Source organism: Zalophus californianus, chromosome 11 (genome assembly GCF_009762305.2).
Source record: "Zalophus californianus isolate mZalCal1 chromosome 11, mZalCal1.pri.v2, whole genome shotgun sequence".
Classification (NCBI taxonomy): Eukaryota; Metazoa; Chordata; class Mammalia; order Carnivora; family Otariidae; genus Zalophus; species Zalophus californianus.
Window position 1 is genome coordinate 38,266,885 of NC_045605.1, and position 20,974 is coordinate 38,287,858.

Below are 20,974 nucleotides of genomic sequence, written 5' to 3' on the forward strand. Positions count from 1 at the left end.
TCTGGACATTGATATTTATTTTTTAAAATCTTGGTATAGGAGTAAACACGGAAGTACTAACTTCATTCCAGAACAATTTTTGGATGACTTCATTGATCTTGTTATCTGGGGCCATGAACATGAGTGTAAAATAGCTCCAACCAAAAATGAACAGCAACTCTTTTATGTATCACAACCTGGCAGTTCAGTGGTTACTTCTCTTTCCCCAGGAGAAGCTGTAAAGAAGTAAGTAATTGTTTTGTTTTGCAAATCAATTACAATAAAATTCTTGCTACAATCATCCTACAGGTTCAAAGTACTGATGGTTTTTTATATGATAGATTTTTTTATGAAGATTGGTTATTTGGTGTAGTCTATTTTCCCAGATCTTAAAGCCATTTTCAACAGGATAGCGTCCCAGTGGTGGTAATGATTTTGCTGCTTATTAGACATATTCAGGGCTAACACATTTACCAGTTAAATTTCAAGTTAGAGTGCTATGGATGATGATTACTAATTTCACAAAGTCCATTTATAAACCAATTCACCTAAAGCCATTTAATTGAGATTTTTCTGGTTATAAATGCAACATTGTAGCATATCTCATTTCTTTTAATTCTTTAGGGGAATTATATGATAAAGTAGTTAACAGTGATTAAGCCCAGTTTTTATAATGGATTTCACCTTTTGAATCCACTCAGCTTTTGATTGTTATGTTAATAATAGGTTTAAAGACTATGGTACTGGAATGTAAGTTTGGCTTTTTTTCTTCAGAGTTCTGCTAATTCATTTTATGTATGTCTGTGTATGTATATACTCACGTAATCTGTATATGTGTGATAGTCTCTACCATCGATACTACTGTCATAGTCCTAGTAACATTATGTCCTACCTACTGTCTGTCTTGCCTCACTAAAGTGTATATTTGTTTAGGCAGGGAGAGATAAGTGGATTTTATTCTGGGGAAGAATGTTAACATTTTTTTTTGGTGATAAAACATTAAAATTTTTTTAAGAGTATGATTTTATAGAGAAATATTTTGTAGGAACTCAGATACAATAGTTTCGGTGTGCAGATTTTTCCGAGAAAATTTACAGTGTGACTAGACTTTCATTTCCCTCATTTCAGACATGTCGGTTTGCTGCGTATAAAAGGAAGGAAGATGAATATGCAGAAAATTCCTCTTCACACAGTGCGGCAGTTTTTCATGGAGGATATTGTTCTGGCTGATCATCCAGACATTTTTAACCCAGATAATCCTAAAGTAACCCAGGCCATACAGAGCTTCTGTTTGGAGAAGGTAATTCCTCTAGATAAAGGTCAATGAGATCTGCTTTAGCTGAGAGTTGATTTACATTGAATTAAATACTTCCATAGAGTAGAAGAAGTCTTTGTACTTGTTACAGTCTCATGAAGCCCATAAGGAAGCATGCTGTTCCATGAGTTTAATTGTATCAAAGACACTTTTTTAAATCTTGGAGATGGAAGAATGTTAAAGGTAGAAGAAACTTTGTTTAATTAAGCCCCCTCCCAGTTCCATTCCTCTTCCTCAAAAATCTAACACATAATCTTTTCTTTGTTTTTATTCTGATTTGATAATTTGTTCATTTTATTTAGGAAAGCCGACGGTGGCTTTGATTGGGAGTGGAGGATACTGTGGAGGATGAGGAAAGCCTTAGCATCTCTAATAATCTCTGTTAAGCATCCCTTTCAGCCTGAAAGCTACCCCACATGGAATCTTTAAATGTGTCTGCTATGCGCCTTGTAGCTTCCGCATAAGTACCATACCTCACCTTCCATGCAGATTTGCCACCCCTGAACTTCTGAGAAATTCTAGAGCTGCTGCCGAAGTTGCCTAGATGCACTTGATAACGTGTAAATTGACACCTTAATACCATTAATTGCTTGTAGTTGCTGTAGTTCTTATAATTATCACTGATATTCATCGATTGCTCATATATTCTGGGCACTGTTGATAGCATTTTGCATTTAATCCGCTCAACAGTGCTGTAGGTAGGTAGATCCTGTCATCTGCATTTTATGGAAAGAGGAACCGAACCTCAGATGAAATCACTCACCCAGTGTCACGGCCTTCCTGGCAACATATAACTCACATAGCTGAAAAGTTGGAGTATGCTGGATTCAAGAGGACTAGACCCAAAAACTCACATTAAGACTGCAGTTTCTGTGTTTAGCCCCCATGACACCTGCTCTGTAGGTAGCTGTCTGAAGCTTCACCCTGAGGACAGTATGTCTGCCGGGTGGCCCCCAGACTCACAAAGTCCTTAGAGCAGAAAGAGCCTGTTTTCCCAGTCATTCCAGATCAACTCCTAGTACTGCTTTCTGTTGGAGTGTCCCTGGGAGGTGGAAAATGGATTGGTTGGTCAGGCCTATGTCGGGTCTCTCAGCCTTGACAAAACTGACATTTTAGACTGGGTAATCCTTTGTTGTGGGAGGTTGCTTTGTAGGTGTTCAACAGTATCCTCTCTGACCTCTGCCCGCTAGAGTAGTGTCCTTCCCCCAAGTCATGACAATATTTTTATTTTGAGATTAAAGAAATGCTTGAAAATGCTGAACGAGAACGTCTGGGAAATTCTCGACAGCCAGAGAAGCCTCTTATACGACTACGAGTAAGTCCTATGTAGATAAATTAAACTTTATTGATTTTCAGAGGATAGTACTATACAGTTTACATAATTTTTTTAAAAAAATTAGTAAGAAGAGTATATACAATAATAATAAAAGCAATCACCATCTGGCACCAGAAATAATAAAGCTGTCAGGATTTGATTTAATCATAGTTTGATTCTGGTAAATTTGATTTTTTTTTCTTTTTTTTAAATTTATTTGACAGAGAGAGACACAGCGAGAGAGGGAACACAAGCAGGGGGAGTGGGAGAGGGACAAGCAGGCTTCCTGCCGAGCAGGGAGCCCGATGCGGGGCTCAATCCCAGGACCCTGGGACCATGACCTGAGCCGAAGGCAGACGCTTAACGACTGAGCCACCCAGGCGCCCTGAATTTTTTTTTCTTATTTTTTTCATTTTCTGAATAGTCTGTTGTTCTATTTAATAGGTTGGTCAAGTCTCACCCATCTTTTAGTCTCCCTCTCCCCTCACTCCATGTGGCCTCCTACAGCTCTACTCTCACACTCTCCCCTCCTTATCTGTTCAGTGAGGCCCCCCAGTGAGATGGCACCCCCATGTCTTCTCACCAGCACTCCTGATTTCACTTACCCTCTTCTGCTTGTTCTTCACAACACATCCTCTTAACCTGCTATATGCAATGTATTTATTTTGGTTATTGTGTGTCTTCAACTACAAAACTGTAAGTTCCATGAGAGCATGGAACTTTGTGAATTTTGTTAACTAATATATCCAGAGATCTCAGAACAGTTCTGGCATATAGCAAGTGCTTGAGAAATATGTGGAAAGAATTAAGTATTTTAGAGTATTAAAAAATTTAAAGAAATTGAAGCGCTTCCTATGCCTGGAAACCTACTATTTGTTTCCATCATTGTGTAAAAAAAGTAACAGGCCTCTTTTTTTTTGTGCCTCTGCCTTTCTTTCAATTAGTTCTGCCCCTGTCTTTTATTTTCTTCCAAACCCCTGGAAATCCATAGCCCTTCCTACTCATTTAACATTCTGTTCCTCAGTCCACTATAAACAAGGCTCTGACGCTACCAGCTCAGGTAGAAAAGATGTTCAGTTGTCAAAGCGAGTGGCTTGTTTTCATCTGGCTGAATCACTCTTTGGCTTTCTTATCTTCGAGTTATGTTTGACCCATCCTCTATCTTAGCCCTCTTTTCAGCCTAGGCATATGGCTTTAAGGACCACCTATAGAGTGATGATGCCCACATCTTTACCTCCAGCTTAGATCTCCTTGAGGTCCAAGAGCCACCACCACCGCCCCGCCCCCCAGCGCCCCAAAGCCTGGTACTCAAGGAATAATCAAAACAGCACTGACATCACCTGGGAAACAATTACTCCTTTTATTTATTTATTTACTTAGAGAGAGGGAGGGGGAGAGAGAGAGGGAGAAGCAGAGGGCAAGGGAGAATCCCAAGCAGACTCTGTGCCCAGTGGGCAGCCCAATGCGGGACTCGATCTCACAACCCTGAGATTGTGACCGGAGCCAGAATCACAAGTCAGAAGCTTAACTGACTGAGCCACCCAGGCGCCCCTCATGCGGGAAATTTTTTATTTATTTATTTATTTATTTATTTATTTATTTATTTATTTATTTATAAAGATCTTATTTATTTATTTGACACACAGAGACACAGCAAGAGAGGGAACCACAAACAGGGGAGTGGGAGAGGAAAAGCAGGCTTCCTGCTGAGCAGGGAGCCCAATGCGGGACTCAATCCCAGGACCCTGAGATCATGACCTGATCCGAAGGCAGACGCTTAACAACTGAGCCACCCAGGCACCCCGGGAAATTTTTTAAAATGCAGAATCTCAGGCCCTATATCAGACCCACTGAATTGCATTTTAACAAGATCCCTAAGAGATTTGTATGCACATTAAAATTTGAGAAATTCTGGGATAATATAGTGTGAAGATAAGGGTATAGTCAAGAATCAGAATGCCTGGGTTACTATATGATCTTGAACAGTTGGATCTTTTGTCCCTTGGTTTGTACCTCGTAGATTTACAAGATCAAAATGAATTAAATATTACCTGTTGCACAGTAAGTAATCTGGTCCGTTCTGTCTATGTCTATCCCATTGTCATTGCTGAAGTTGAACCCTGATTTTCTCTTATCTGGCCTATAAATGCAGCTTCCTTTCTGACTCTGCCTTCAGTTTTCTCCTCCCCCCCCCCCCACCTCTAGCCTCTTTACACTAATGCCAAAGTCATCTTTGTAAAACACAGTCTTGCATGACTTTCCTGCTGAAAATGACTTAATGATCCCCTAGTGCTAATAGGAACAAATCTTGCATGGCATTCAAGGGTTTACAATGACCTGGTCAAAACCGACCTCTTTGGCTTCTACCTCCTTTTTCTGCCAGAACCTTCTAAGTTCCAGCTATATTAGACTAAAAGTTACTGTTCCCTGGGTTCAGTGGAGTTTATTTCACTTTTCTGTACCTTCGCCCATGTTGATCCTGCTGTGTGGAATGTGCTTCTCTCCTTCCATAGCATCTCCTTCAACATCCACTTAAAGCTTTCCCCTTTTCCAAGAGCCTGTCTTGATCTCCCTTCAGAATCAGTGCTTCTGCCTTTGTGCCCTCGGTCTGCTTTGTATGTACTTGTTAAGTACCAATCCTATTCTGCTTGTACTTATTTATTTACATGTTTGTCCTCCCAGTCAGCTTGTGAATTTCTTGACAACCAAGATTATACTTTCTTATGGCTGTATCCCTGGCCCTTAGCAGAGTGCCTAGCAAATTGTGGACTCCTCAGTAAAGTTTGCTTAGTGAATGAGTTTTGTGACTCTTGGGAGCAGAAAATTGCAAATCAACCTAAGCTGGAGTATCATTGATAAAATGTATAGAAGAGTTTTGGGGAGACCCAATAACCTGAGCATTTAGCATTTTCTGTTTTATAACATGGTTGCTGTAGAGATGTAATACATAGTTGCTTTGGGAGAACCACATAGTTCTCTTTATCTGGGCAAAAGATCCCATGTTTCTCATCCATGTCTGCCTAATACCATTAGAACCAAGTACAGTTAAATAGAAAATTGACACTCCTTTTGCTAAACACAGTGAATTATTAAATCATTCATGAAACAAAAGAATAGGTATTTTCATTAGTAATAGTCCAAAAGTACATTGTATCAACTAGGGGGCTCTCACTAATTTTATGATTCAGTAAACAAATACTTTTTGAGTACATTTTGTTCTGCATGCTAGGGGACACAGTGATGATAAAACAGAGGAGGTTTTGAATTAATGGGGCTTATGGGAGGTGGAAGTGTGAGGAGAGACATAAAAAATAGGTAGCAGCAAAATGCCAGCCCGTGCTAAGTGTGATGAAGAGTGTAAACTGGGTGGAGGTTAGGGGAATCTGGATAGGCCAGTGATGCAGTACGATGCTGGTTCCCAGAGTCTTTATCTTTAGAACAGCTAGTTTAGGGAAATGATTATTATCTCTTGGGAAAAAAAAAATGTAGTATGCATTTCTCTTTGGAAAGGTCTCTGTATGACTATAAATTTCTTAACTTAGAAAGAGCCTGCCTTGAGAGGGACTGTGACTTCTAAATAGATACTGTACTTTGAAGGTAATCATTTCTCAAAGCTAACACATTGGATTCTTTTCCTGCATGACTTTTCCAGCATGTCTTTGTTAGTGTGAAAGTATACCCCTAAGATGATAGTCCAATTAACTAATGCATCTAGGGCTGGCATTTTATTTTAGGAGAGAATTTTCTTTCTGTTATGAAAGTTTAAGTATTTATGTTTAGAAATTTCACCTCCTTTCCTGGTGGTACTCCTGGTACCTAGGCTCTTATCTTAATGTTATCATAGGGGGATGTAAACATTCAGAGCTTGTGGGAATTCTTGATGTATCTTGGGTCCATTGAGCAAAATGTCTCGTGTAAGCTCATAAACCTTTGAAGCTTTGTTTTCTCAACAGAATAAAAGGTCTAACACCCATCATGATCTTTAACATGACTTGTAGAACATTTATTAGCTTTAAAGTATTGAGCATAAACATAAATAATGAAATTGGTAAACTGTTGTTTCTAGGCCTCATAGCTTATTTTGTATTTCCAGGTGGACTATAGTGGAGGTTTTGAGCCTTTCAGTGTTCTTCGCTTTAGCCAGAAATTTGTGGATCGGGTAGCTAATCCAAAAGATGTTATCCATTTTTTCAGACATAAAGAACAAAAGAAAAACACGGGTAAGCTAGTTATTTTCACAAATTAAATACTTTTTATAGGGCTTACAAAAATCAGTCTTTAGTAAAAGAAACAGAAAATGATGAAAATATTTTTATATGATTATTTCTGATACCTTAAACTGGCAGTTGGAATAATTAAATCGCTTGTCTTCTGAAAATTAGATAGCAATCATTTTAAATCTGGATAACAGTAAAGAAAGGGAAGGCTTTCTCTGGAGATACAGTTTTTAAAAACAGTGCTGCTGAGTAACAGTGCACACAGACTTTAAAGATTTATTGCTCAAAATATATATTATTGACTATACATTATTAGTGTTCAGAGAATATACTCAAATTTTGCATCAAATATTTCAACTTTTGAGTATATAGGGATTTAGGAAGACTGCAGTCTTGGAATAAGAAGTATCTCATAATTTGATGTTTCTCATGATCAGATAATTAATTCCTAATTAAATTTCATAAAAACTAATTGCCCTTATTTTAAGTGCATTTATAAAAATAGGCCATCCCGCTGAAATAGTGCTTTTTCACAAGAAATGTTGATCATGTTAAATAAGAGCCTCTTCTAAAACTATTAATGCAGAGAATTTTTATAGAAAAATATGGCCCTTGTTTTATAGGTAAAGCTACTTAGGTTTTTTATTAATAAGCCTCGATTTTCAGTTTCAAATTGTGACCAAATTCTGTGTGCTGTTAACCTGAAACATTCGTCCAGATATTTAAATGGAACTCATAAAATATTGTTTTAGGAAAAAATCCTTATCAGATAATTATTTTCTTATGCTATGAATTTTAACTACTTATTGATAGTGGTTTACTTTAATTGTCCATGCTTATCAATCCCTTGAGATTTTATGGGTGTACTGTTCATAATAATACAGAATATAGAACTGGTACGTTGTTACTTGAGTTTCGTACATAGTCAGTTTTGTTCTAATGATTCCTTTTTGGTTTAAACATAAATTGCTAAATGGAAACAATAACCCTTTTGCGTGTTTTATTGAAAGCATTTTTTGTTATTTTGGCCAGCTCTACATCTCAAGTACCTGTGTGACATTGTACAATTTACATGAGCTCTCTGTTTGATCTTCTTGCCTGTGAAATCAGGATAATAACTGAGCCTGCCTCATAGAATCCTGGTGAGGATTAGATGATACGATGTGTGTAAATAGTCTAAACATAGTATCCGGCATCATAAAATATAGTGATTGTACTTAGGAAGCTGTATTAATTCTACTGTCCTGAGATTTGAAAAAGATTTCCGTTCACTTGTCTTCAGCACTTTGCAAGAAACACACTGAATGTTGTGTGTGACCCTCCAGGCCATGGCACATAGTTTTCCCTCTGCCTCAAGTAGTTTTTTCTTTTTCCTGTTTTGCTTAGTGAATCTTATTCATTCTGCAAGTCTTGATTCAAATGGTAGCTGCATTTGATACCTGCACATTATTTTCAACCTTCCCTGAGAAGAATTAGGTTATTTCTTCTCTGTGTGTCATACTCTCTGTTTTTACCTCTCATAGCATTTCCCGCCTTTATTGTAATCATTTGCTCTTATGTCAGGGATCCTGTCTTTTCACCATTGTGTTTTCATGGCCAGGTCTAACATCCGCTAGACAGTTAATATTTGTTTCCCTGACAAAGGTTATTAGCAGAATAGGTCCTGGACCCTTGGCTTCTTGGCTTCCTCCTGTACTCACCGTATGCTTTACCTACTATGTGTGAGACAGCTCTCCTGCTTAGGAATGCAGCAAAAGTGCTGTAAGCACACATCCCATTTGTCTCACACAGTATTAAAAAGGGCTGAGATTTAATTAAATGAATAATTTCCACAGTTTCATCAAGGACATTCTTAAGTGAAACTGGCTTTCTTTGTTTTGCTTTGAGCTGTGCGGATGTGGTGGTGAGTGTTATACAGTTCCAAGCCATTGCCTTGACTTATAATAAGGAACCGGCGATTGTACCCACAATTGCTTTTGTATCATCAGGGCAAATGGCAATGTAGCGGAACAGGTAAATAGCATCTTGGTGTCGTTACAAAAGTTTTGGTCCTGAACATTCCCTGAAATGGTCTTGGAGAACAGAGGTCTGAAGATCACCCTTTGAGAACAGCTATAGGAGCCAAGACTTGGAATAGGAAAAGAAATAGACGTTTTGAGGAAAAGACTGTGGCTATTAGCAATAATGCCATGTTTTTGCCTAAAATTTGCCATGTTGAGCAAGCTGATCATTAATCAAGTTTGGCCATACCTCCTGTACTGAACCAAACCTGCCATGAGTTTGGGCACTTTTACACTGTCACAGAAGCTACTATTTTTCTACGGACTTCCTTTTTCTAGGAGAAGAGATCAACTTTGGGAAGCTCATCACAAAACCTTCAGAAGGAACAACCCTAAGAGTAGAAGACCTTGTAAAACAGTATTTTCAGACTGCAGAGAAGGTAATTTCTTAATTATAGCCTACATGTTGAAGAATGGCTCTCTGAGGATAACCGACTTTAATTTGGGATATGTATAATTGATATTTCAAACAAAAGAGATCCTCACAATGTTTCCATGAACTAAGTGGGACAGCAATTAATTACATTCACTTCTGATTGCTCTTCATCAGGAAAAATCAGTGCTGAATTAATGGTGTTATTGTGGCTATTATTGTTACTGTTGTTTTGCTCTTTTTATCTCTACTGCATTTTTTTTTTTAAGATTTTATTTATTTGAGAGAGAAAGAGAGAGAGAGGGCACATGAGAGGGGGGAGGGTCAGCGGGAGAAGCAGATTCCCCGCTGAGCAGGAAGCCCGATGTGGGACTCTGATCTTGGGACTCCAGGATCATGACCTGAGCCGAAGACAGTCGCTTAACCAACTGAGCTACCCAGACACCCTCTACTGCATATTTCTGAATCCAGGATTTACCTCTCTTGCATCTAGATGTAATTTCAGAACTACTTTATTAAGACAGACACAGGATGGTAAGGCTACCTTCATTGTCATGAGTTTGTGCCACTTTAGATCTGGTTCTATTAATTGCCTATTACTGCTGAAACAAATTTCCACATAAAACTTCATAATTAAAAATAATGCACATTTGGGGCACCTGGTTGGTTAAGCAACTGCTTTCAGCTCAGGTCACGATCCTGGAGTCTCGGGATCGGGTCCCGCATCCGGCTCCCTGCTCGGCGGGGAGTCTGCTTCTCCCTCTGACCCTCCCCCCTCTCATGCTCTCTCTATCTCATTCTCTCTCTCAAATAAATAAATAAAAAAATCTTAAAAAAAAAAAACACACATTTGTTATCTTATAGTTCTGTAGGTCAGAAATCTGACACCAGTCTCACTGGCCTAAAATTGAGGTGTTAGCAGGGTTGTGTTCCTTTCTGGAGATTCTAGGGGAAAATCCATTTCCTTATCTTTTCCAGTTTCTAGAGGTGTCCACATTTCTTGGCTGACAGCCTCCTCCTTCCACCTCCAAAGCCAGCAGTGTTACATTTCTCTGGCCATTTCCACCCAGTCTGATCTCCCTCCAACTCCCTCTTTTGGCCTCCCTCTTCCACTTTTAAGGATGCTCGTGATTACACTGGTCCCACCTGCACAGTCCCTGGTAATCTCCTGATTGTGCAGCCAGCTGATTAGCAACCTTAATTCCATCTGTAACCAACCGTAGTTTTCCTTTGCCGTGTAACATGTTCACAGCCCAGAGATTAGGATGTGGACATCTTTAGGGGGCTGTTACTCTGCCCACTACACTGGTTAACCTAATCTCTTAATCATCAGCTACCATTTCAGGACTCTACATCACAACCACTCAGTCCTCTGCATTCCCACCTGTCTTAAAAACTACTCCCATTTCTTATTTTTACTTGACTTCTTCTGGCTCATAAAATTTATTAGTAGGCTTACTTACTGTCCATTGTTTTGTTTTGTTTTGTTTTCCCTTCAACTAGATAACTTTATTGTCTTTTTCCCCTGGTAACATTATACTCTGATTTTCCTTGCTCATATAGAATTATTTGGTAAGGAATAGATACTGATTTCTGCATCCAGTGATTTGTACCTCTTTTACAGAATGTGCAGCTCTCACTTCTAACAGAAAGGGGAATGGGTGAAGCAGTACAAGAATTTGTGGACAAGGAAGAAAAAGATGCCATAGAGGAATTAGTGAAATACCAGTTGGAAAAAACACAGCGATTTCTTAAAGAGCGTCATATTGATGCCGTAGAAGATAAAATCGATGAAGAGGTAACCAATTTGGGGTGGAGAAGCTAGTTAGACACTCACTCCTTAAGAGTAGCTTTGACTTTTCTTTCTATTAAACTACTGTTTAACTTCTTTGATTTGTTTAGTTTCCTCATCTGTAAAATTGAGTTTGTAAAATGAGGATTAAAGTAAAAAGGTCTGGAACAGAATCTTAAAACAGGATTGAAATCCATTAAATGCTAGCTTTGTTCTCCATAGATAGGATCTTCTCTTGAAAATGCTTTAAAATGAACCTTACAGGATGAAAACTTCTGTTCTTTTCAATTTTTTAGTAAGTTTTGTTTGAGATTTTGAATTTCATCTAGAAATTCAAATTCATCTCTAAGCATAAAAGCAGTGGAAGGATCAGAGGAGAAGCTCTTCAGGTTTGACTGCGTAGGAATTGTAAATGTTTGTATGTCAGATTATCAAAAAACAAAATGTATTGACATGGAGAACATACTTGTATGTGGGCAGAAGAAAGGTTGATACTCATAATATTAAAGTATCTTAGTAAATGTTAAGAAAAGTAGTAAACATTTCAATAGAAATAATGAACAAAGACATGAATAAGTGGTTCACAAAAGAAAAACAAATGGTAAGCATATGAAAATGGTGTTCAAAGGAACTCACATGTATTTTTTATTTGTCAGAGTGACAGCAATTTGAGGAGAGTATTTAGTATGCTGCTATTGGGAGTATCAAGTTTGAGCTGCTGCATTGAAAGGCAGTTTGTCAGTGTTCATCAAGAGGCTTAAGATTTCTCCTTTAACTCAGCCCTTTCCCAAGACAAAGTGAGGTGGAAATTTGTGTATGGAGTAATTTATCTAAGTGTTGTCTGCAGTGGGAAATGATGAAGTAAATGTTGGCACATACACACTAGATATTCTGCAGCTATTAAAAATAACACTTTTGAAGAACGTGGAGAAGTATTTTCACTGTTATGTGGGGAAAGAATGCCATAGATTTAAAACTATATACACGATGATTCCAGTGATTTTTATTTTATATGTGAGTGTGTGTGTACGTGCAAAGAATGAAAGAAAATATTCCAAACATTATCATTGGTTATATTCAGGTAATGGGATTATAGGGGATCATTTTCTGTGTCTTCTAGATTCCCTCTAAGCAGAACAAAACATGATTTTTAAAACTCAATCCCTTTGATTTTGATTTTAGTGCTTTGAATTAGTCAACATGGTTCTCTTAAAGCCTAATGATGTCAGTATGCAACTAGTAATATTCCATGCCAAGTACACTGGGTATATGGGGTTCATAAATTTTTGGCAGGGATGCATTTCTCCATTAAGTACCAGAAATAAAACATGATCATCCCACTCAAATGTAAATATAAAATTATGAAACTCCTAGGAGATAACATAGGAGAAAATCTAGATGACCTTGGGTGCGGCAATGACTTTTTAGATACGACACCAAAGGTATGATCTGTGAAAGAAGGAATTGATAAGCTGGACTTTATCAAAATGAGAAACTGTTCAGTAAAAGACAATGTCAAAAGAATGAGAATACAAGTAACAGACTTGGAGGAGAAAACAGTTGTAAAAGACACATCTGGTAAAGAAATGTTATCCAAAAAATACAAAGAGAATTCTTTTTTTTTAAAGATTTTATTTATTTGAGAGAGAGAGAATGAGAGACAGCACGAGAGGGAAGAGGGTCAGAGGGAGAAGCGGACTCCCTGCTGAGCAGGGAGCCCGATGCGGGCCTCGATCCCGGGACTCCAGGATCATGGCCTGAGCCGAAGGCAGTCGCTTAACCAACTGAGCCACCCAGGCGCCCAATACAAAGAATTCTTAAAACTCAGCAATAAGCAGCGCCTGGGTGGCTCAGTTGGTTAAGCGCCTGACTCTTGGTTTCTGCTTGAGCCCCGTGTCACTCTCCATGCTCAGCCCAGAGTCTGCTTGCCCCTCTCCCTCTGCTCCTCCTTCCTCCCTCTCTCAAATAAATACAATCTTTAAAAAAACAAAACAAGATTCAGCAATAAAAAACAGGCAACCTGATGTAAAAACAGACCAAAGACCTTAATAGATATTTCACCAAAGATTTACAAATGGCAGGTAAGCATGTGAAAACATACTGTATATCATATGTCATCAGGGAATGCAGATTAACAATGAAATATGCCACTATGGACCTATTAGAACGGCCAAAATCTGGAATACTGACACAACACCAAATGCTGGTGAGGATGTAGACAACAGGAAAGCTCACGCATTGCTGGTGGAAATGCAAAATGGTACTACGGTCACTTTGGAAGGCAGTTTGGCAGTTTCCTAAACAGCTTAATATACTCTTACCATATGATCCAGCAGTCGTGCTCCTTGGTATCTACCTAAATATGTTGAAAGCTTATGTTCACATAAAAACCTGCACACAGGTTTCTATAGCAGGTTTATTCATAATTGCCAAAACTTAAAAGCAACCAGGATGTCCTTCAGTAGGTGAATGGATAAGTTGTGAAACATCCAAACAAGGGAGTATTATTTAGGCCAGAAGAAGGGAACTGTCAGTCTGTGAAGAGTCACGGAGGAATCTTAAATGCATATTACTAAGTGAAAAAAAAAACAATCTGAAAAAGATTATGATTTCAACTATACAACATCATCAAGTATATAATCATACAGACTGTATGATTTCAACTATACAACATTCTGAAAAAAAGCAAAACTATAGAGACAGTAAGAAGATCAGAGGTTGCAGGGGTTTAGTGAGGAGCAAGGAAAGGGATGAATAGGTGCACAGAGGATTTTTAGGGCAGTGAAACTCCTCTGTATGATACTATAACTTAGGTTGATACATGTCATCATACCTTTTTCCAGACTCCTAGCTCACTGAGTGAACAAAATATAAACTGGACTTTGGGAGCACCTGGCTGGCCCCATCAGTGGCTCTTGATCTCGGGGTTGTAAGTTTGAACCCCATGCTAGGTGTAAAGATTACTTAAAAATAAAATCTTAAAAACAACAACAACAGACTTTGGACTTTGGGTGATTATGTGGCAGTGTAGGCTCATCATTTACAACAAATGTCCCGATTCTGCTGGAGGGAGGCTGATAATAGGGAGTCTATGTATGTCTGGGGCTGGGGGGCATATGAGAAATCTCAGTGCCTCCTTCTCAATTTTTTTGTGAACCTAAAACTACTCTTAAATAAAAAAAAAACCCCACAGATAAACAGAAAAGCAAATAACTTCAGCATCCCCACCTGGAGAGTTGTTAGGACTCCTGAGAGGGTGCATAAGGGATGGACTCTGGACCAAACCACCTGTGTTCAAAATCAAAACGCTTACTACCTGTATAACTACCAGTGAGTTTTTTAACCTCTCTCCACCTCTGTTTCCTCATCTGTAAAATGGGAGATAATAATAGAAACTCCTTCAAGATTGTTGTAAGGATCCAAAGAATACATGTGAAGTCCCAGAACACCGGCAGCACATGGCACCTACTCTGTATTTTTACTCTTGACTCATTTCTGCAAATGACTTAGCACTTTTGGAATGGTATATACCACCTAGAGCACTATTACATACTATGCCATTTTAAAAAACAATTTTTATCCCTTCTACCAAATTTTATCCCTTCTACCAAATCATAACAAGCATACTGTCATTTCTTTTAGCTTAAACAACAAAAGCCCTCTTCACTTCCATTTCCCTTTAGCTACTACTCATCTTCTTTGTTTCTCTTTTATAGCAGAATTGCTTCAGAGTTTTCTATATTTGCTGCCCTGATTTTTCTCCCTCACTTTTCCCTTACACCCATCGTCTGGGGGTTTTGACCCATCATTCCAGTGAAGCTGCTCACATCGAAGTCAGCGTTGACCGCCCTTGCTAAATCCACTGTCAGTTCATCTTAAATCTCCCTTGAACTCTTCTTGAAATCTTTTTCTCTTTGGCTTTAGGACCCCACCCTTTTCTGCTTTTCTTCCTGCCTCACAGTGCATATTCTCAGTTTCTCTTGTTCCTCATATCTCTCCTGCCTCTTAAATTGGGAGTCCCCGGAACTCACTCCTTGGAGCTCTTCTGCTACGTATTCCTTTTGTAATCTCATCCAGCTGCCTGGATTTAAATTGTTGGGTGGTGATTTTCAAAAGTCTAGCCCAGCCCTCTCTCAGCTCAAGATTTCTGCAGTCAGCAGCCTGCTAGACATTTCTCCTTGGATGTTTAATAGACACCTCAAACTACTAACATTCCCAGTCTGAATTGCTGATTTTCAGCCTTTGCTCTTTGTGTTGGTTCTCTTTATGTCACCTGGATCCTGACTGTCTAGAAGTCCTTGGCATTACTTCAGAATATATATAGAATCTGACTGCTTGTCTAGCCTTCACCACTACCAGAGGTCCATCGCATTGCCATTTCTCACTTAGAATAATCTAATAGCCTCCAGACTTGTCTGCCTTTTTCTACCTGTACCCCTCCTCCACCCCCCCATTCTGTCCTCATTTCAGCTGTCAGTGATACTAACATATTTCAGATCAAGTCACTCCTGCCTTCAATAAAAGTCCTTAGAGTTTTTTTTTACAAGGCCCTATTTAGTCTGGCTTTTTGTTACTTTCTTACCCTCATATCTTCTTGAGCCACAGCAACCTCCTTGCTATTTCTTAAACATACCATGCATTCTGCCCCAGTACCTTTTTTAAAAAAGATTTTATTTATTTATTTATTTAATAGCAAGGGAGGATCAAAAGGAGAAGGAAAAAGAATCTCAAGCAGACTCCATGCTGAGCATGGAGCCCAGTGTGGAGCTCGATCTCACCACCCTGAGATCACGACCTGAGCTGAAACCAAGAGTTGGACACTTAACCAGCTCAGCCCCTCAGGCACCCCTCTCCCAGTGTCTTTATGTACACTTTTTCCTTCGATTAGAATGTTCTCTCCTTGTTATGCAAGATTCATTCCCTTTGCTCATAAATTACCTTTTCATTGCGGCCTTGCATGATCATTCTATTCAGATGTGACCTCTAGTCAGTATTCCTCACCCTCTTCCCGCTTTATTTCTCTCTGCACACTTACTGTCTTTTGCAAAGCGTTCACGGGTTCAGATATTTGAACATTGAACAACTCGAGACTCCACTGAGCATACTCATTTAAGGTTTTTATTTAAAGGCAAAAGATATGGTGCATCAAGGAAAAGAGTATGGGCAGGCATTAGAGACCTGTGAGAAGCCAAACATAAGCTCTCATGTCCTCATTTGCACAGAGTGGTCCCTGGATTGAACACACCAAGATCTGTGCAGAAGTTCCCAGGGAATCTTTTATGCCCCTCTGGTCTCATTATCAAGCCATGCTTCTAACTGGTTATACAGGTTGAAAACCATCAGTAAATAAACATCAGTAAATAAATGGCTCCCCAGAGCTGACAGAGCATTCTTAGTCTGGCTGTAAATTAACTCCGGCCGACCCAACTTCTAAAACACAATATAACTTCTTATTTTGTTTTTGTTTATTGGCTACATACACAGGCACACAATCCTAAACTCCATGGCGGCAGAATTTGTAACGATTTTGTTCATTGTTGGATTCTCAGTTCCTATAATAGTGCTTGGCACATAATGGGTGCTCCATAAACAGGTGCTAAGTAAATTACTAAACAAATAGAGGTTTTCCCTAATTACCTAACTAGGCTATAAGAGCCTGTTGGGCAGGAATTTAAAAAAAAAGAATCTCTAGTTTCCCTTTTGGTTCCAGGACCATTATCAGCAAACAGTAAACATTTAGTAGTTGACTTGATAAAATGATTTTCAGAGGCCCACCCACTTCAGATACTATTTTTTTAAGGATTTATTTATATATTTTAAAGAGAGCACACACGCGAGCAGGGGGAGGGGCAGAGAGAGGGAGAGAGAGAATCTCCAGCAGACTCCCCACTGAGTGCAGAGCCCTATGTGGGCTCCATCTCAGGACCCTGAGATCATGACTTGAGCCAAAATTAAGAGTTGGGCGCTTAATCTACAGAGCCACCCAGGTGTCCCCAGATACTATTTTTAGAGAGCCTCCTGGGTGTCTTACAGCCAAGTGTCGAAGAATGATTTGAGCCATGTAATAAGTATTTCAAGCCTCTGAAAGAAGAGATTTTTGTTTTTAACTATTTTACTAAAGTATAACACTCATAGGTATCAGTTTTTTCTTTTGCAGTCTAATAGACCCATTTTTCAGTGACATGGAACATTTTGGCAACTGGTAATACAGTTTTGCTTAGGGCCAATATACGTATATTTTTTAGAGTACAGTTCTGAAATATTAATGTAAGTCACTAGGGAACTATGATTTCTTTAATCAGTCAACGAAACTGTACTTAAATTTCCAAGTTTTTGGTGCAGTCACTCTTGAAAACAGTATGAAGTTTTCTCAAAAAGTTAAAAATAGAACTACCCTATGACCCAGCAATTTTGCAATACTAGGTATTTACCTGAAGGATACGAAACTACGGATTTGAAGGGGCACATGCACCCTGATGTTTATGGCAGCATTATCAACAATAGCCAGACTATGGAAAGAGCCCAGATGTCCATCGACTGATGAATAGATAAAGAAGATATGATATGGTGTACACACACACACACACACACACACACACACACACACACACACGATGGAATATTACTCAGCCATCAAAAAGAATGAAATCTTCCCATTTGCAGCAACATGGGTAGAGCCAGTGAAATAGAGAAAGACAAATACTATAGGATTTCACTCACGTAGAATTTAGGAAACAAAACAGATGAACATAGGAGAAGGGAAAAAAAAAGAGGGAAGCAAACCATGAGACTTAACCATAGAGAACAAACTGAGGGTTGATGGGGGAGGTGGGTGGGGGATGGGCTAGATGGTGATGGGTATTAAGGAGGGCACTTGTTATGATGAGCACTAGGTATTATATGTAAGTGATGAATCACTAAATTCTACTCCTGACACCAATATTACACTATATGTTAACTAACTAGAATTTAAATAAAAATTTGAAACAAAAAATTCCCACGTTTTATGTTGTAATAGAAAGCATTTCTTAATCAGTTGTAGCCCATTGTTTTATATTTCCGTGATAGGACTAAGCAACATTTTTGATTTACTGTTTTAACACAGGTACGCCGTTTCAGAGAAAGCAGACAAAAAAACACGAATGAAGAAGATGATGAAGTTCGAGAGGTAATTTCTCGTGTAAATGGCTATGCTTCTGTGTCAGTTTGTTAGGCTAGGATGACTAGTAGGTTTGTTTAGAATAGTGAACCTTACTTTGGTAGATAGGACTGAGCAGGGGTTGGATGAGGAGATTTATACCAGCGCAGCCTGCCAATATTCGGCTTGCCGGTATTCCTTTTTTATCCTTTTGCTTTTGTCAGAAACTTATTTAATTGTGTGTGTGTTGGGAGGGGGGGAGCATATACAACAAGAGCCCTTAGTAATCAAAATAATACATAATTGCTATCAGAGCATCTTATTAGCATAAGATGAAATCTTACCCTACTGAGCTGATACTATTTTGGGCAAAAAGGAAGAAACTTGTGTTTTGCTAGCAGTATTACCATAGATAAATACACTGTGTCCACTGGACTTTCTAAAATGTTGAAATGGGCTTGATCACCATCAATGCTGTCTTTCTCAGTCTCTGCAGTTTAGGAACTTCTGGTTAGCAACCATTTACCGAAACTTCGGGCCTCTATCTAGTACTTCGTGAATTCATGGTTGAAAATAGATTTTTCTATTTTCTGATTTTCTGTCCTTGTTGTTTTATGATTACTATCTAGTATTTAAAGGTTATCTGATAACTAATTTATTGTTGGGATTATCTTGATTGCTTTCATTCGTATCTGTTACAACCTAGCCATTCTACTTTGCATTAGCAATACAGATATGGAAAATGTGTGGTTTGTGTCCAGCAGAGACTCTTGGTTTAGTAGGTGAGGCAGATGCATGTAGAAAGAAAATGTTAAACCGTAGCATGACCTAAAGGGTCGCCTTCGCTGAATTAATAAAACAGTCCTGCTATACTTGGGAAAATATTTCAGAACTGCTCCTGTCAGGCGGTGAATTGGAAAGAGCTGGAGCACTCGACACATCCCTCAAATTAACTTTTATATCTTCGACTATTTTCTGTGCTGCAAGCAAAAAAGAATTAATAAGACACCCTTCTCCCCCCCGCCGCCACCCTTCAAATATTTTTTGCCTTGTTTTAAACACACTCCTTAGGTAAAAGTCAATACCTGGGACACTCAGTTTATTCCTTTTTCCTCTGAATTCTCTTCCAAAGGAATCCCTGTTTAGTGGTTGATCTACTGATGACCACTAGGTAATACCACAGCCTTTAATGTGAAGCAGTTTTAGATCCTGACAGAGGAAAAGTCAGTTATCAAATAATTCTTTGGTAGCTCAGATGGTTAATTGTTTGCCTCCGGCTCAGGTCATGATCTCAGTGTCTTGGGATCAAGTCCCGTGTCGGGCTCCCTGCTCAGCCTTTCCCTTTCCCTCTGCCTGCTGCTCGCCCTGCTTGTGCTCACTCTCTCTGTCAAATAAATAAAGTCTTTAAAAAATAGAAAATAAAATTCTTTGGTACCATCTCTAAAGGCAGTGAGATAGACTTTTTTTCTTTCTTTTTCAAATAAAATTTCCAAGTCTATATCTGATTTACTTCATCATCTGTCATACCATACAGGCTACTTAGGATTTTAGGCTGATCCAATAATGCGCCTTACCTGGAATGTTAAGGAATAGGAACATAGCATTTTGGGTGTTATTTTTTTCTTTTCTCTGTCTTACTACAAAAATGTGATGCCCTGTGCTTACTGTGGGTGGGGAAGTCACCCCCCCAAATTATGTCCCAGTTCATTAGAATATGTAGAAATAGCAGTATAGTAACAGTTAATAACCTTTTCTTTAGAGAGGATATGCGAGGATAATCTTCTCAAGTGTCTAGTTTTGTGTCAGGTTTCTTCCCTTTGTACAACTTACACTGTCTCCCATCATGTAATATGGGGAATTTTGCAACATTAACTAACATTACTAGCAGTAGTGCCAGTTTTGTTTCCTACCTCCTTCCTCCCTTTCGTGAATAGCCTTCAGTACTTGATTATAGAACTAAAAGCTCTCACCATTCACTGAATCACAGTCAGCATTCCCGATGTCAGAGTCATTCCCCTCCATCAGTGTAGTGGAAAAAGCAGGACACGTTACCTACTTGGTTTTATTCATTACTGTTTTAAAGGGGAAAGGGCAAATGGTATTCATTAAATTTTCATTTACTGAATTTTTTCTAGATGTGTCATGTACACAATTTCAGTTTCCATTTTACAAATGACACTGAGGAAAAAAACAAATGACACTGAGAGCACAGTAAACGTTACACGGTGGGGTGGAATTTGAACCTATTTCTACCTTCAAGTCTAGACTTTTCTACCATACCATGTCCAGAACTTTGTATTATAACAACATTAATATAATGCATGGCCAATGAATGGCTAAAAATGTGAAATTTCTGAAAGTTTTTGATGTGCAGAACATCAAAAATCACTGTTCCTCAGAAACGTAGATGGAACTGCTATACTACTTACAAGATGGTTTTGGGGAGCTAAGAGGAGGAAGCTAGAGATTAGGGATCCCTTACCACATTTATATTTGTATTCATCTTACAGAGCACCCTTAAAGTACAAAAGAGTTTGCCAAATAGCAAGAATGAATACTAGAAGAAAGAAATGACTCTTGGTTCTTGGATCATTTAAACTTAACTAACCATTTCAATTTAACATAGATTACAGAAACATTTCTTTGCATGCTCTTTGTGTTTGGAGCCCCTAAACTGTTTTTCATTAGTCTTTTAAAGAATTAGAGTGAATATTTTATAAAAGGAAGGTAGTAAAGGACCTGACAAATTGCATTTGGGAGTTTTTCAGAAGAAAGCACTTTTGGG

At 38.6% G+C, this 20,974-nt stretch overlaps 1 protein-coding gene across 5 annotated transcripts in view; it reads left to right on the forward strand.

Moving 5' to 3' along the window:
- Positions 1–20,974, forward strand: part of MRE11 (MRE11 homolog, double strand break repair nuclease) — a 78,493-nt gene that overhangs the window by 24,100 nt on the left and 33,419 nt on the right. For 4 of the 5 annotated variants that reach the window (XM_035722919.1, XM_035722916.1, XM_035722917.1 and 1 more), the window contains 7 exons: positions 40–225; positions 1,108–1,279; positions 2,529–2,609; positions 6,703–6,829; positions 9,166–9,266; positions 10,884–11,057; positions 18,157–18,219. In XM_035722919.1, the coding sequence (XP_035578812.1) occupies positions 40–225; positions 1,108–1,279; positions 2,529–2,609; positions 6,703–6,829; positions 9,166–9,266; positions 10,884–11,057; positions 18,157–18,219 (904 nt within the window). The remainder of the gene's footprint in view (positions 1–39; positions 226–1,107; positions 1,280–2,528; positions 2,610–6,702; positions 6,830–9,165; positions 9,267–10,883; positions 11,058–18,156; positions 18,220–20,974) is intronic. The other variant, XM_035722918.1, reaches the window with a different exon arrangement.